Below are 17,585 nucleotides of genomic sequence, written 5' to 3' on the forward strand. Positions count from 1 at the left end.
TGGACAACATCCAGGACTGAGCTGACAAGTGGCAAGTAACATTCACGTCACACAAGTGCGAGGCAATAGCCATTTCCAACAAGAGAGAATCCAACCATCTCCCGTGACATTCAATGGCATTTCATTGCTGAATCCCCCACTGTCAACATCATTTGGGTTAACATTAAGCAGAATCTGAACTGTGGCGACAAGAGCAGGTCAAAGGCTGGGAATCCGGAGGCGAGTAACTTACCTCCTGACTCCCCAAAGCCTGTCCATCATATACAAGTCACAAAGGAGGACATGTATTTAAGGTAACTGATAAATGAACCAGAAGGAGAAGAGAATTTTTATTATGCAGTGAGTTGTTCTGATTTGGAAGGCACTGCCTGAAAAGGCAGTGGAAGCAGATTCAAAAGTCATGTTAAAAAGAAAATTATAAATATATGAAGGGGATAAATTTTTAGGACTATGGGTAAAGAGCAAGGGGTTATTGGAGCTAATTGTGTTGCTCCTTCAAAGAGCAGATTGGTACAAGAAGCTGAATAGCCATCAACACTCGAGAAGCTCAAAGCCATCCAGGACAAAAAGCTCACTTGATTTGCACCCCAACCACCAATCTAAACATTCACTCTTCTCCACCACCGCCACATTGTGGCAGCCATGGGTACCATCTACAAGATGCACTGTAGCAACTCATTGAGAAGATGAAGTACGAGTGCAAGCTAGCTAGTAATATAAAGGAAGATAGGAAGAGATTTTTTCAATATATAAAATGTAAGAGAGAGGCAAAAATAGACATTGGACCACTAGAAAATGTGGCTGGAGAAGTAATAATAGGAAACAAAGAAATAGCAGACAAACTGAATAGATACTTTGCATCAGTCTTCACGGTGGAAGACACCAGTGGGATGCCAGAGCTCCAGGAGACAGGGGTGAGTGCAGTGACCATTACTAAGGAGAAGGTTCTGGGGAAACTGAAAGGCCTGAAGGTGGATAAGTCACCTGGACCAGATGGACTACACCCCAGGGTCCTAAAAGAGATAGCTGAGGAAATTGTGGAGGCATTGGTGATGTTCTTTCAGGAATCACTGGAGGCACGAAGGGTTCCAGAGGACTGGAAGGTGGCTAATGTAACACCACTGTTTCAGAAGGGAGGGAGGCAGACGATGGGAAATTATAGGCTGGTTAGCCGGACTTCGGTCATTGGTAAGATTTTAGAGTCTGTTATTAAAGATGAGATCGCAAAGCACTTGGAAATGCATGGTAAAATAGGACTGAGTCAGCACCGCTTTGTCAAAGGGAAGTCGTGTCTGACAAATCTGTTAGAGTTCTTTGAGGAGGTAACAAGCAAGTTAGACAAAGGAGAATCAGTGGATGTGATTTATTTAGATTTCCAGAAGGCCTTTGACAAGGTGCCGCATAGGAGACTGTTAAATAAATTAAGGGTGTTAAGGGTAAGAGTGGGGATAAAGAAGTCTTTTTCAGGATGGCAGCCGGTGACTAGTGGTGTGCCTCAGGGGTCTGTGCTGGGACCACAACCTTTTACAATATACATTAATGATTTGGAAGAAGGTATTGAAGGCACTGTTGCTAAGTATGCAGGTGATACAAAGATCTGTAGAGGGACAGGTAGTATTGAGGAAGCAAGGGGGCTGCAGAAGGACTTGGACAAGTTAGGAGAGTGGGAAATGAAGTGGCAAATGAAATACAATGTGGAAACGTGTGAGGTTATGCACTTTGGATGGAGGAGTCGAGGCATAGACTATTTTCTAAATGGGAAAATGCTTCGGAAAGCAGAAGCACAAAGGGACTTGGGAGTCCTTGTTCATGATTCTCTTAAGGTTAACGTGCAGGTTCAGTCAGCAGTTAAGAAGGCAAATGCAATGTTCGCAAGAATGATACCTGGAATGAAGAACTTGTCATATGAGGAACGTTTGAGGACTCTGGGTCTGTACTCGTTGGAGTTTAGAAGGATGAGCGGGGATCTTATTGAAACGTACAAGATACTGCGAGGCCTGGATAGAGTGGACGTCGAGAGAATGTTTCCACTTGTAGGAAAAATTAGAACCAGAGGACACCATCTCAAATTAAAGGGACGATCCTTTAAAACAGAGATGAGGAGGATTTTTTTCAGCCAGAGGGTGATGAATCTGTGGACCTGTTTGCCGCAGAAGGCTGTGCAGGCCAATTCACTGAGCATCTTTAAGACAGTGATAGATAGGTTCTTGATTAATAAGGAAATCAGGGGTTATTGGAAGAAGGCAGGAGATTGGGGATGAGAAACTATCAGCCATAATTGAATGGCAGAGCAGACTCGATGGGCCAAGTGACCTAATTCTGCTCCTATATCTGGTCTTATGAAGCCTCCTTTGAGTGCACCTTCCAAATCCGCGACCTTTACCACTTGAAAGGACAAGAGCAGCAGATACATGGGAACACCACTGCCTGCAAATTCCCCTCTGACTTGGAAATATATTGCCATTCCTTCACTGCCGCGGAGTCAAATACCTGGAGCTCCCTCCTTAATGGCATTGCATGTTCCTACACCACATGGACTGCAGTGGTTCAAGAAGATGGCCCAGCATCACCTTCGCAAGAGCCATTAGGGATTGGCAATCAATACTGGCCTCGCCAGCGACACCCACATCCCTCAAATAATAAAAGAAACACACAGTATTAAACCCTTTAAATACCATGAAATATTATTCCTCAACCTTCCCTTTTCTATTCTAAACAAGAAGTCTTAACGCCAGGTTAAAGTCCAACAGGTTTGTTTTGAATCACTAGCTTTCAGAGCGCAGCTCTTTCCTCAGGTGAATGAAGAGGTGTGTTCCAGAAACACATATATAGACCTCATAAGCTGCAGAAAAGGATGTCCCGAGGCATGGTACATTGGCGAGACCATGCAGACGCTGCGACAACGAATGAACGGACATCGTGCAACAATCGCCAGGCAGGAATGTTCTCTTCCAGTCGTGGAACACTTCAGCAGCCAAGAGCATTCAGCATCTGATCTTCGGGTAAGCGTTCTCCAAGCCGGCCATCAGGACGCATGACAACGCAGAATCACCAAGCAGAAACTGATAGCCAAGTTCCGTACATATGAGTACGGCCTCAACCGCGACCTTGGATTCATGTCTCATTACATTCACCCCCTACCATCTGGCCTGCGCTTGCGAAATCCTACCAACTGTCCTGGCTTGAGACAATTCACACCTCTTTAGCCTGCGATTATCCTTCTCTCTGTCTGGACCTGTAATGACTTAATTACCTGCAAATACCCGCATTCAAAGTATCGTCCTGCATCATTGACTTTGTCTATATATATGTTTCTGTAACCCACCTCTTCATTCACCTGAGGAAGGAGCTGCGCTCTGAAAGCTAGTGATTCGAAACAAACCTGTTGGACTTTAACCTGTTGTAAGACTTCTTACTGTGCCCACCCTAGTCCAACGGCAGCATTTCCACATCATTTCTATTCTAAAGAAGCCTATTCGTCTTCCTCGAGTTGTAGAAGCTCAATTCAGTTATCATCCTTGCATGTCTTTTTCACATTTTCCCCAATGCCTCTATATCCATTTTATAATAATGGAGACCCAAACTGGGCACAGTCCTCCTAAATGTGATCCATGTAATTGTTCTACACAAGCTTAAATATGACTTCCCTGCTTTTCAATTGTATCATTCCAGAAATGAATTCTAGTGGTTTGCTTTCTTCGAAAAATAGCCTGATGGACCTGCCCTTGATATTTTCAGCCATTTGTGCACCTGAATCTCTTGATTCTTTGCTCATCGACTCCCATTTAAATTTATTAGCCAAGCGGCAAATGGCATTCTTTATTCTTCCTTCTAAAATGCACCTGCTCACACTGACATCCATTCGCAAATTACATCATCCATTTGCATTTTAACTCAAATTAGACTGATGAGCTGAAATTCCCCCTTAGTCCTTAAGTTCACAAACTTTGTTCATTCACCTTGCATTGATGGTCAACTGCCCCACGGCAGTCCCAATCGATTGGATATGTGAATCTAGTTATGTGGGAGTCAAGCAAGAAAGTGAGGTTGGTTGAAGATCAACAATGATCCTAATGAATAGTTGAAGGCTCAAGGGGCCAAATAGTCTCCACCTGATGATAAGTTCTTCTCACACATGCATCACTCGTGATATGTGAAGGGACAGGTCTCTGGTCGGGGGTTTTAATTTAGAGGCTGAGACTTAGCAGCATGTTGTTAAGATGAAGGGCGCGCTGAGGAACACCTGGATTGGGAATGGGACCCATCACTGGACACAAAAGTAGATAGAATGCACCACTTCACACAGCTACCACCCTTGGCTTCATGAAAGCAAAGACAGACAGGTACAGAAATTAAAAATAATGTGAACTCAGAAGAGTATCCACACTAAGTGAAGCCAATGAGCCATTGGAACACCAAATTCATACTTGGGTCAAGTTGGAACTCCAAAAACTTAACCTTGAATTATAATAATATTAATCTTTTATTGTCACAAGTAAGTTACATTCATATTGCAATGAAGTTACTGTGAAAAGCCCCTAGTCGCCACATTCCGGCGCCTGTTCAGGTACACAGCGGTAGGATTCAGAACGTCCAAATTACCTAACAGCACGTCTTTCGGGACTTGTGGGAGGAAACCGGAGCACCCGGAGGAAACGCACGCAGACACAGTGAGAACGTGCAGACTCCGCACAGACAGTGACCCAAGCTGGGAATTGAACCTGGGACCCTGGTGCTGTGAAGCAACAGTGCGAACCACTGTGCTACCACGTATGGGAATACGGTGTAGAAAGAACTGCAACAAACACTGCACTCCGTGAGTTAAGCATTTGTTTTATGTGAGGCACTAATGTTTTTTTCAAATGAAGGTCCAAACTATTTGAGTTTTTGGTCAAAACTTTTCATTTTCTGGCAAAAAAAAAAAAAAAGTGCCCACCTCAGTGAGTTTAGCATTTTTTTGTCCGTACTATTGCTTTTATTTTTAACGGTCCAACACTCGAACCTGGAAATCAGCAGATCTGATGTAAATTAGCACCCAATAAAGAATGGGAGACCAGAAAGAACATGCTGGAAAATCTCAATAGGTCTGGCAGCATCTGTAGGGAGAAAAGAGCTAACGTTTCGAGTCCAGGTGACACTTTATCAAAGCTAAAGATAGAGAAAGTGGAAAATATTGAAGAATGGGAGATAGTGAAGCAGCAGATTGGCCTTGAATTCCTGATGCACAAAGCCCCCATGTTAACATTCTGCCAATGGTACAACACACAAAGAACGTGCACCAACCGCAGATTGAACAATGTTAATCATCACTGTGGAAGATTTCATGCAGCAAACACCTCACCCTTCAGATGGACAAAAATGGCACATGGTGGGTAAATGCAAATAAACAACCTCCACTGGCTGTGAGCTATTAATAAGGAGGCACAAATTTGAGATACGACAAAAATTGTCACTGTAAAGGGTCGTCGCCAAGCTAACATGTTCAATGGCACGGCTTAAAAAACAATAGCAGTGTTACTAAGCTGAGGGAGCTCACAGCACTCTCCCGAAAAGCAGAGTGTGTAACCTTCCCTTACACCAGAATTCGGAGATTTAGAGTGCAGTTCCAGAAATGCAGAGACCTAACATGCGGTCACTTCCACAAGCAATTATGGTCTAAAATCAGTCATGGTATCGTGGCAGGATTACAGCACAGGAGGCCATCATTTGAACTCTGTGTGCTGGCTCTTTGCAAGAACCCATATAGTCCCCAATCTTTTCCCATCTCGTTCAGCTCTTTCCCACATTACTTGGGGTCACCCACAATGTTGATTGCTCACCCATCATATCAACTGCCTTTTTGGGGCAGATTTGACAGGTCGGTTTACAAGCCGATGCTTTCTCTGCTGCCAACCTTGCTATTTATCGAGGCTGGGGTCTGGCACTAACACATGCTGGCTTGCCTGAACCAGTTGCTGGGTTCTCACAGCACGGTGGCATAGTGGTTAGGACTGCTGCCTTACAGCGCCAGGGACCCGGCTTCAATTCCGGCCTTGGGTCACTGTCTGTGTGGAATTTATACATTCTCCCTGTGTCTGCGTGGGTTTCCTCCGGGTGCTCCGTTTTCCCAACACAGTCCAAAGATGTACGAGTTAGGTGGATTGGCCATGCTAAATTGCCCCTAGTGTCCAGAATTGCACAGGTTAGGTTATGGGGTTAGGGTGGTAGGGAGGGGTGAATGGGTGAGTGGATATGGGAAGAGTGCTCGTTCGAAGGGTCGGTGCAGACTTGATGGGCTGTGTGGCCTCCTTCTGTACTGTAGGGATGCTACGATTCTCCTGCGGAGAACAAGTCCTGAAGTGGAACACCAACCCCGGGTTTCCTAACTCAGAGGCGGGTGCTCCTGCCCGAGGTACTCTCAGACTTCCTTTTTACCATAGCCTGCAAATCCTCTCTTCAGCTGATTATCCAATTCACTTTTGAAAGTCACGACTGAATCTGCCTCTACCACATTCTAGATCTAAACAATTGCTGCAAAAAAGCTTCATCTTGTGTCTCCTACAGTCTTTTGCCAATCATCATATTTCAATGCCTTTAGGTTCTCAATCCTTCCGCCAACAGGAACAATTTCTTCCTTTCTATTCAGTCCGGACCCCTCATGATTTTGAGCACCTTTATCAAATCTCCTCTCATCCTTCTCTGAAGAGCAGCCCTAGTTCCTCCAATCTATCCACGAACTGAAGTCCCTCATGCCTGAAACCATTCTCAAACCTTTACTGAACCCTCTCCAATGTCTTGACATCCTTCCTAAATTGTAGTGTTACACAGTGCCCAGAATTTGACACAATACTCTTATGGAAGCCAAAACAGTGTTTATAAAATGTTCACCATAGCTTCCTTGCTTTTGTACTCTATGCCTCTACTTCCATAGTAAGAAGTCTTACAACACCAGGTTAAAGTCCAACAGGTTTGTTTGGAATCACTAGCTTTCGGAGCACAGCTCCTTCATCAGATAACTCACCTGATGAAGGAGCTGTGCTCCAAAAGCTAGTGATTCCAAACAAACCTGTTGGACTTTAACCTGGTGTTGTAAGACTTCTTACTGTGCCCACTCCAGTCCAACGCCAGCATCTCCACATCATGGCTACCGTCTATTTCTATAGCCCAGGAGCCTGAATGCCTCATTAACCATTTTCTCAACTGCCCTCACAACTTGTGCACCTACAACTCAGGTCCCCCTGCTCAAAACTGTATCATGTCACCCAACATAAACTTCCAGTAAGCGACTGTAAAGGCATTTCTCCATATCTCATGGCCTTGTGCTTTCCTCTTCACTGTTCATAGCAGCCTCCCATTTCCAATTTCAATGAACGACATGACTAGAGAAAAGAATACAAGAGGTAGTTTCGCTTTTCCTTCCTCATGTGTGCTTAGAAGAAACACAGGTCCTCTTCCCAAAGTATCCTCTGGCTGTAAACAGCCACTTTCCCTCGGGGTTCCATCTCTTCCACCATCACTACTGAACATTTGATGGCTTGCATTCCTGATCATGAGACTCAAAAGGTTAGGTTCAGCAACCGCTACGCCCCATCCCCAACCCAAAGGTAAAAAAATATCCTTTACAGCAAGCAGGAAATCTACATTTTGCCTCAATCATCCTAAACAGATCATAGGAACATAGGATCAGGAAATAATCTAGATATAGGAATCCATTTTGCTTCTATCACAAGCAAATAGAATATCAAACAGCGTTATTTGTATTCAAGAAAAACGATAAAAAAGCAGTAGAAAAATAAGGGCTTATTTCTTCCTTTTAGATAAAGTGGAATTTCCGCTACAGAATTCCCAGGGCTCGTGGCAAACAACATCAGAAAATTGCAATACTTCAGCCCACCAGTAAATGTGCATACCAGGGCTACTGATGTGGAAAATTCCAATCCATGTCTTCACCTCAACTCTGAAGAGTCATTCGTCCCCCACCGAGTATGTCCCAGGATTTTCTCATGTAAAGTGAATTGGTGCTAGTGTCATGTGAGAGTACCTTTAAGAGATGAGTGTTTAAGAAATGTACCTTTAGGAAATGGAGCTGCTCACGTTACTGGAGTGATGTCAGAGTGTGGGTGGAGCTGAGCTCTACTTCTGCTTTTTAGTTTCAGTTTGAGCTGCATCTGAAGTCTGCCATCCAAAGACTATCTATGGATCATTTGGTGAACCCAGAATTGTAAAAGTGTTGAATATAAACCCTGATGTGCTTCTGTTTAGAGGTTTGTTAAGTCTTTTGGATGTTAAAAGAACAACATACAGATTACTTAGTGTTGTATTCTTTGGGGGTGTATTTGAATTAATGGTTGCTAAGATATTCACTGTTTGTTTTAAAAAGGTTAACTTGAGTTCATAGAATAAACATTGTTTTGTTTTTAAAAATACTCCTCCATTTCTGCTGTACCACACCTGTAGAATGAGCCATGTGCTCCCCATACCACAATCTATTAAAAGTTGTGGGTCAGGTGAACTCCATGATACACTTTGGGATTCTCTAAACCCTGACCCATAACAGCTAGGAACACAGGAAAAGTAATCAGCACTCCTCACACCTGTTTCGTCGCCATTCAATGAGACTATGACTGAACTGTAACCTTCCTCCTTTCACCTAGCTTTGTCCCATATCCCTTAACACCTTGGATTACCACAAATCTATCAATCTCTGATTTAAAATGGACAATTAATCTAACATTGAGGACTCTGGGTCTGTACTCATTGGAGTTTAGAAGGATTTGGGTGTATCTTATTAAAACTTACAGGATACTGAGAGGCCTGGATAAAGTGGACGTGGAGAGGATGTTTCCACTTGTAGGAAAAACTAGAACCCGACACACAGCCTCAGACTGAAGGGACAATCCCTAAAAACTGAGATGAGGAGGAATTTCTTCAGCCAGATGGTGGTGAATCTGTGGAACTCTTTGTTGCACAAGGATGTGGAGGTCAAATCACTGAGTGTCTTTAAGACAGAGATAGATAGGTTCTTGATTAATAAGAGGATCAGGGCTTATAGGGAGAAGGCAGGAGAATGGTGTTGTGAAACATATCAGCCATGATTGAATGACAGAGCAGACTTGATGGGCCAAATGGTCTAATTCTGCTTCTACGTCTAACATCAATTTCTATCCAAGGAAGAGAGTTGCAAATCTTTACTATTTAATTGTGCCTAATTTCACTCTTGAAAAGCCTGTTCTAGTTTTTAAGACTATGACGCCTAGCACATACCTCCCAAACAGTACAAATAATTTCCCTGAATCAAATGTCCTTAAAATCATGAAAACTTTGATCAAATAAATGGCTGGGATTACAATCATTATTTGCGTAATCTCACCTCATGATTTAACCCTTTGGAGTCCAGGTATCATTCTGGTAAAGCTAAACTGCACTTCCTCCAAAGCCAATGTATTCTGCCTCAGAACTTCAGTGCTACAGGTATGGTTGCACCAGTTCTACTCTCTTGTATCCTCTAGATATAATGCCCAGCATTCCAGTACCCTTTGATTATTTGCTGTATCTTACTCTACATTCTAATGATCATATATATGGACCCTGACTCTCCCCCGTTAATTTGGACCTCTGCTGTTTCTGGCTTTCCGTCATTTAGAAAGTGTCCTGTTTTATACTTCTTTAGTTTCAAAGTGAACAACTTCACATTTGCCCTACATTGAAGTATTTTTTCCACATTTTATGCATTCACTTAATTGATCAGCATCTTTTTGTAATGCTGAGATTCAAACAACACTTATATTAAAAGTAAAAAATGGTTGCTGGAATCTGAAACAAAAACAGATTGCTGGAAAAACTCAGTGCGTCTGGCAGCATCTGTAGGGAGAGAAAACAGTTAACACTGAGTCCATTTGACTCTCCTTCAGAGCTGAAGAGTGGGAGAAATGTGTTGAATTATATACTGTATAAGATGGGGTGGAGCAGCTGGAACAGAGTAGGAGGTCAGTGATTAGTGACAGCTGGGAGAGATTGAAATAAAGATGTAGCAAAGCTTAAGAACAAATGACAGATGGGAGGGAGGTTTTGCATTGGGACAAAAAATGTTTGGGATGCACTACAATAAAAGGGGTCAAAATGGAGGAGAGCGGTCACAATGTAAAGTTGTTGAACTCAATGTTGAGTCCTGAGGGCTGTAATGTGCTTAACCGGAAGATGAGATGCTGCTCCTCCAGTTTGCGATGGGCTTCGCTGGAGCATTGAAGTGGGCCAAGGATGGGCATGTGGGCATGAGAGCAGGATGCGGAGTTAAAATAGGAAGCAACAGGAAGTTTGGGGTCATGCGTACGTCCTGAGTGAAGGTATTCCGCAAAGCGGTCACCCAGTCTGGGTTCAGTCTCCCCAATGTAGAGAAGACCTCAATACCACTTACAATGTTGCCCGTCACACAGATGCTCATAGGACATGATCACATCCTGCCAATTAATATACCCACCCATTATACCCAATCGGTTTCCTGTCGCCCAGCGTATTTCCTAGACAAACCAATAAGACACCATCAATTCCATGAGCTACAACTTCAGCTAACAATCTCTTCAGAAGGCACTAAGTCCATATAAATAACATCCAGCAGGGTGGCAAGGTGGTGCAGTGGTTAGCACTGCTGTCTCAGTGTCGAGGACCGGTGTTCGATTCTGCTCCGGGTCACTGTCTCTCTGGAGTTTGCACATTCTACCCATGACTGCGTGGGTCTCACCCCCACAACCCAAAGATGTGCAGGGTAGGTGAATTGACCACTCTAAATTACCCCTTAATTGGAAAGAAAGAATTGGGTACTCTAAATTTATTTTTAAAAATAAATAACATCCCTCGACATTTTCCTCACCTCTTCAGAACATTCAGATTAATCAGGTGTGACCTACCCTACAAATCCACGCTGACCACAGTTCCTCAAACTGCTCGCAATGTGGAAAATTTAGGTTCATGGTCCAGTTTTCCCACACACCCACCATCTTTTGACCCAAAGTAGATTACCTTTGATCACGTTGCTGAAGTCATGGGGGAAGTGTTTTGTCTCCGGTAAGAGGGACCGTTTGTGCCTGTAGATCTGGTGAACCTCTCCACTGAATGATGAATTCAATTTATTCACAGGTTCTATTGACAGCAGATCATCTCCAATCTGGATATAGCCAAACTGGAAAAAAAAATGAAAGCTGTTTTAATTTACTAGGTAAGGTGGCTTATATTTACCCATCTTATATTTTAACCAATCCTTTCCAATTATCAAGCCAATCCCACAGATATGAGCTAGAAGTTCAAAGCATAGATATAATGGAGTGGAGGATCTTGATATTGAGTGAAATGTATCCATGCACTATTTGGTGTAATCTTTTATCAAACATTTCCCCAATGAAGGATGTGCCACTATTTTAATAAGTGCCAGCTATACAAATTCCTCCTCTGACTAAAAGCACATGACATGGTACCACAGTGGTTAGCACTGCTGTCTCACTGCTCCAGGGACCCAGGTTCGATACCGGCCTCAGGTGACTGACTGAATGGAGTTTGTACATTCTCCCAGTGTCTGCTTGGGTTTCCTTGCACAGTCAAAAGATGTGCAGGTTAGGTGGATTTGCCATGGTAAAAATTGCCCCTTAGTGTCCAACGGGTAGGTTAGGTGGGCTTACAGGGATCAGGCCTAGGTAGGGTGCTCTTTCGGAGGATCGGCGCAGACTCAATGGGCTGAATAGCCTCCTTCTGCACTGTAGGGATTCTTATGATTCTATGACACAGAGGTGAGGCTGACTGAACCTCTGGGGTACATTGCAAATTGCAGTGCGTGATTGATGATGTGCAAAGACAAAATTTGACTCCTTGCTCCCATAAGGCTTTGACCTCGAGCATTTCTTTAGTGAGATCCAGTAAAATCAAACCCTAACTTTTTCATTAACTGATCACGTTCAGGGAGTCCTTTAAAGCCTCTTAAAGCACCCATGTATTTGGAAAGCACGGATGTGCTCAGTTTTCAGCTGCTGTGGCTCTGCACATGAAAAAAATATATATTTTTAATGTATTCTGGAGAAATCTCAACTGTACAGAATTTTTGTAAGTGTTGCAGAATTGTTAGCCATCAATAATAAATTGCAATCTCACCAAAGCGCATTTTTTTTCCTTGTAAAGTTAATGTCTCTTCTGACAAAGAGCGTTTGTCTTACTAAAACACTGGACATTTAACAGTTAAATTCTGCAGCAACACTGCCCAAATTCTAGGGACCCAAAGCAAACAATTCCTTGCCGTGCTTTTCGCTTAACCCATAAATTGAAGCCACAATCTGGAATGAAAGACTTCCAACGGGAGGAGGAGAGCTGTAACCTCAATTACCCTTCTCGGAAACAGCTGGTCCATCTGCACACAAAGCATCTGTTTATCAATTGGACTTAAGAAACAAAAGTAGATATTCCTATATGGTGTGGTCTGGTAATACTTGGAATTTAGTGAACCCATTTTCCTGACACCACTTTTATGTAACAAATTCTGGATCATTTTTTTTTTTTAAATAATATTTTATTGAAAATTTTTGGTCAACCAACACAGTACATTGTGCATCCTTTACACAACATTGTAACAATACAGATAATAATGACCCTTCTGGATCATTTTTTAATAGAAGATTGCACCTTTGACCATCGTCAAATTGTTTCACAGCCAATGAAGTGCATCTTTGAAGCATATTTATTGCTGCAATGTAGGAGACGTGACAGCCAATTTGTACACAGCAAGCTCCCATACACAATTGTGATGATGACATAATCTGATTCTGCTGATGGATAAATTGATTGTGGGGTAAATAATGGCCTGGACAGCAGGGATAACTTCCCTCTTATTCGAGATAATGCCATGGGACATTTTATACCTAAAGGTCAGATGACGGGGACATATCATCAGAACGACAGCACCATAGAATTCATAGTGTGGGAAGAGGCCATTTGGCCCATTGAGTCTGCATCGACCCTCTGAAAAAGCATCCGACCATGCCCACATTTTGGAACCTGTGTTTATAGCCAATTACCCCAGTAATCATTCCTACAAACTTCTCAAAATCCATTGTCCTCCTTCGATTAGAATTTTAAAAACTCAAAGTAGGAAAAACAAAATGTAACTTAGCAAACCGCATGCAATCGATCAATATTACAATATTTTATAACTTCCATTGTTAGACAGTTCGAATAAGAAAGCTGCTCCGGAACTTCGGTTAGAAGGAAATTAATTATGCAGCCCAAGTTAAATCAATTACAGAGTTAATGGGCACAGGGTTCAGTTCAAACTGACTGCCAGTAGCTATGCTTCTATAATAAACATCCAATTAATCCTTACTCTGGAGTCAATCGAAGTCACTTCTGGCTCTGATCTTATTTCCTTTGGATTTTCAACTATTTTTTTTTAATGATTGGATTTGAAGACTTCTCGGGAGGTCTTACGGGGAACTTCATGGCGTCACTCCCGTCATATTGCCCCTTGTTTAGCTTCTAAAGGAAAGAGGTGTCAGGGGAATACCGCTCACGTCCTGCTCATCTGGCTTGAATCCAACCTACTTACAGCGTTCCATCTCAACTGATATAGAGCCAAGCTCCCGCTGCCAATCCACAACTCAGTCTCTAGTCTACACCTGACCCAGCTACAGCAAGAGATCCAGTCCAACTCTCCTCCTCAGTCCAAGCCATCTGCCAGGGTTTCCTGCTTGTAAATTGTTACCAGCTCTCTAATTTGCTCCCAGTCACTTCTCCTTACTGCAGCAGAGTTGGTCTGGGTTTAGACACAGGAATATTAACTGCAAATTCAAACCATTAAGAAAAATGACAGTGATGAGAAGTGTCCTGCCGGTGTGGACATGACATTTGGATTCGCACCACTCCCACTTCTCCATGAAAAAAACACACAACTATTAATTCCTGAGCAGAGTGACAGCCCATTGCAGAGTTTAGCCCCCAGCTCAGATCCAAACTCTGACTTCTCTCCAGTAAATGTCACTGAATCTGCTTCTCATTCCCTCTCCCTCCGGCTCCACTCGGATTTAATGAAAGTTCAAACTAAGCAAAGGTTCATTTTGGTGCAAACTAATTTGAGATAGGGGCTTAAAGCCAAAGGTTTGCTGAAAGGCTTAACCTCTTGTTTACCTGAGGGTTCATTGGCCATTCAGCCCATAGAGCTAGAACAAGCGCTGATGGGCTGAGTGGCCTCCCTCCCCTGTGTTGTCTGATGTTTATGTAGTGGCTTATTGATGAATGATTCATTATTGATTACCAGTCCATTACAGGTACTGAGAGAGGCGGCTGAGCGCTGCTGTTTGAGGACGTGGCCGGTGTAGAAGCAGAGCCGCGGGGCTGGAAGCGGCCGGACGCTCCGTCCTCCATCGCCCCGCTCCTCGGCGGTGAATGCCGGCGACAGGAAGCCCCGCTCCCTCCTCAGGTGTAAGAGCAGCTCGGTCCCGAACGCCGGCAGCTGGATGTAGAGATGCTGCTCCCCGCCGGCAGCTCCATCCTCCCCCGGGAGGAGCCCGCGCCGGGCCCGGCCTCCCGCTCCTTCCCCGCTCAGGCGGATCCTCCTGGGGACAGTCAGCTCGGCGGCGGCTGGAGTGAGAGGAAAGCGGCAGGTTAGCGGGGGCCAGAAGAGACCGGACTCACGGGGGCTACCCCCCCCCCCCCAATCAGCCAACCATCCCCTCCTGACATCGGACCATTACTGTCCCCTCCCCTCCGGACCCCCACTGCCCCCCCCCCCTCCGGACCCCCGACCCCCGCTGCCCGCCCCTCCGGACACCCGACCCCCACCCACCCAACCTCGGGACAAGCGATCCCCACTGCCACTTCCCCCAGATCACACAACCACCCCCTCCGGACACCGGACCATTACTGTCCCCTCCAGACACCCGACCCCTACTGTCCCCCTCTCTCTGGACCCTCGACTGCCCCTCCTCTCCAGACACCCGACCCCCCCCCCCGTCCGTCCGGACACCCGACCCCCCACTGCCCCCCCCCCACTCCGGCCACCCGACCCCCACTGCCCCCCCCTCTCCGGACACTCGACCCCTACCGCCTCCCCCTCCGCTCCGGACACCCGACTCCTACTGCCCCCCTGCTCCGGACACCCGACCCCCACTGCCCCCCCCCCCCAGACACCCGACCCCCACTGCCCCCCCCCAGACACCCGACCCCCACTGCCCCCCCCCCCCGACACCCGACCCCCACAGCCCCCACCCAGACACCCGACCCCCACAGCCCCCACCCAGACACCCAACCCCCACAAAGACACCCAACCCCCACTGCCCCCACCCAGACACCCAACCCCCACTGCCCCTTCCCCCAGACATCCGACCCCTATTGCCCCCCCCCCTCTAAACAGCCGACCCACACCGCCCCCCTCCCAGACACCCGACCGCCACAGATTCCCATACCCCGACTGCCCCCCTCTCCAGACAGCCGACCCCCAGTGCCCCCCTCACCGGACAGCCGTTCCCCACTGCCCCCCCCTCTCCAGACACCCGAACCCCATTGCACCCCCTCTGGACACCCGACCCCGACTGCCCCTCCCAGGCACCCATCCCCCACTGCCCCCCCCAGACACCCAACCCCCACTGCCCCCCCAAAACACCCAACCCCACAGCCCCCCCCCCCAAACACCCAACCCCCACCCCCAAACACCCAACCCCCACTGCCCCCTTCCTCCAGACACCCGACCCCCACTGCCCCCCCCCTCTGGACAGCCGACCCTCACTGCCCCCGCCCCCCAGACACCCGACCGCCACAGATTCCATACCCCGACTGCTCTCCTCCCCAGACAGCCGACCCCCACTGCCCCCCTCTCCGGACAGCCGACCCCCACTGCCCCCCTCTCTGGACAGCCGTCCCCCACTGCCCCCCCTCTCTGGACAGCCGTCCCCCACTGCCCCCCCTCTCTGGACAGCCGTCCCCCACTGCCCCCCTCTCCGGACACCCGACCCCGCTGCCCCCCCCTGTCCAGACATAGTCTCTCCCCCACTCCTCCTAACACCCGACTCCCCCTCCGGACACTGGACCCCCGGGAGTGACACCTCCTCCGGATACGCGATCCCTCCCCCGACAACTCCCGGGTGCCGGTTCCAGCGGCTGGGCAGTGGGTACCTGGGTCAGAATTACAGTCGGACAGCAGGAGGAGGCAGGCGGCCAGCGCCAGGCAGGGCAGTGAGCGGCCACACATGGTCCGCACTCCGGGCGGGAGGAGCAGCTTCACCGGCTGCGCTGTGAGAGACACAGAGAGCCGGCGGCAGGGAGGAGGGGGGAGGTGCTGTCTAGCCCGACCCCGCCCACTGCCCCGCCCTCTGCCACCTGACCCCGCCCACTGCCCCGCCCTCTGCCACCTGACCCCGCCCACTGTCACCTGACCCCGCCCACTGCCCCGCCCTCCGCCACCTGACCCCCGCCGCCCATTGCCACGCCTCTAGATTCTGGCCCCACCCACCGCACACCGAGTGCCGGGATCCTCACCAGGTGCCGGGATCCTGCTACCTTGGGAAAGCAGAGAGCATATTCAAAGACCCCTCCCACCCAGGTTATTCTCCCTTCTAACTTCTTCCCCATTATCAGACTCCTATATGACTCTCTTATGGACTGAACTGATCTCTTCACACATATTCTCAACTGATGTCGGTCTACACTCTGTATGTTCACCCGATGCTGTGCCTATGTATTTACATTGTGTATTTACGTATATCCTATGTTTTTTCATGCATGGAATGATCAGTCTGGACGGTACGCAGAACAATACTTTTCCCTGTACCTCAGTAAATGTGATGATAAATCAAAATCAAACTCGCCCTGCCCCGCCCTCAGCAGTCAACGACAACCAACTCTCCAAAATGCAAAATGAACAATTATTGTAGAACCCATCACTCATCCTGTTTAGAGCAAATTTCACTTTCTCCAGGTCCAAAATCTCCAGCAGGTACCCCCGCCACACCGAGGTACAGGGTGGAGCAGCTGACCCCCACATCAACAAGGGCTGCCTGCTAACAATCACCGAGGCGAAGGCTAAGACATATGCAGGCAATTCCGGCCGGTCCGACACCCTGAATATGGCTTCCAGGGGACCGGCCTCACATCAACATGCAGAACCCCTGAAATAGTGCTGAAAACTGCGACCCCCCCAAAACCTTTCCAGCTTCGGGCAGGGCCAAACATATGCACATTGTTCGCAGGGTCCCTCCAACATCGCTCACAGACCTCCTGCACCCCCTTGAACAGCCGGCTCATCATAGACATTGTCAGGTGAGCCCTGAACACCACCTTCAGCTTGATCATCTCTAGCCTCGCACATGAAGTCGAGGCATTCACCCTCCACCGGATCTCACACTAATATCCCAACTCCAGCACTGCCCCCAGCTCTTCCTCCCACTTTACCTTAACCCCCTCCATGGACACCTTATCCTCCTCCAAACTCCTCCCGTAAAACGCTAGTTGTTCCCCATCTCCAACTCCCTCGCTGACAGCACCGTCTTCAACAATGAGGAGGCGGGCGCTATCAGGAAAGTTGGGAAGACCTTCCTCGCAAAGTCCCGCACCTGCATATGCCGGAAGCTTTCACCTTGCAC

General features: G+C 47.1%; 1 protein-coding gene across 1 annotated transcript in view; it reads right to left on the reverse strand.

Annotated features, from left to right (window-relative positions):
* adamts17 (ADAM metallopeptidase with thrombospondin type 1 motif, 17) overlaps positions 1 to 16,237 on the reverse strand; it is a 654,840-nt gene extending 638,603 nt beyond the window's left edge. Inside the window, exons 1-3 of the mRNA XM_072468796.1 lie at positions 16,120 to 16,237; positions 14,264 to 14,589; positions 10,996 to 11,155 (exon numbers count right to left, since the gene is read on the reverse strand). Of these exons, the coding sequence (XP_072324897.1) occupies positions 10,996 to 11,155; positions 14,264 to 14,589; positions 16,120 to 16,195 (562 nt within the window). The 5' untranslated portion in view covers positions 16,196 to 16,237. The remainder of the gene's footprint in view (positions 1 to 10,995; positions 11,156 to 14,263; positions 14,590 to 16,119) is intronic.
* Positions 16,238 to 17,585: the final 1,348 nt, after the last annotated feature.

Source organism: Scyliorhinus torazame, chromosome 12 (assembly GCF_047496885.1).
Source record: "Scyliorhinus torazame isolate Kashiwa2021f chromosome 12, sScyTor2.1, whole genome shotgun sequence".
NCBI lineage: Eukaryota > Metazoa > Chordata > Chondrichthyes > Carcharhiniformes > Scyliorhinidae > Scyliorhinus > Scyliorhinus torazame.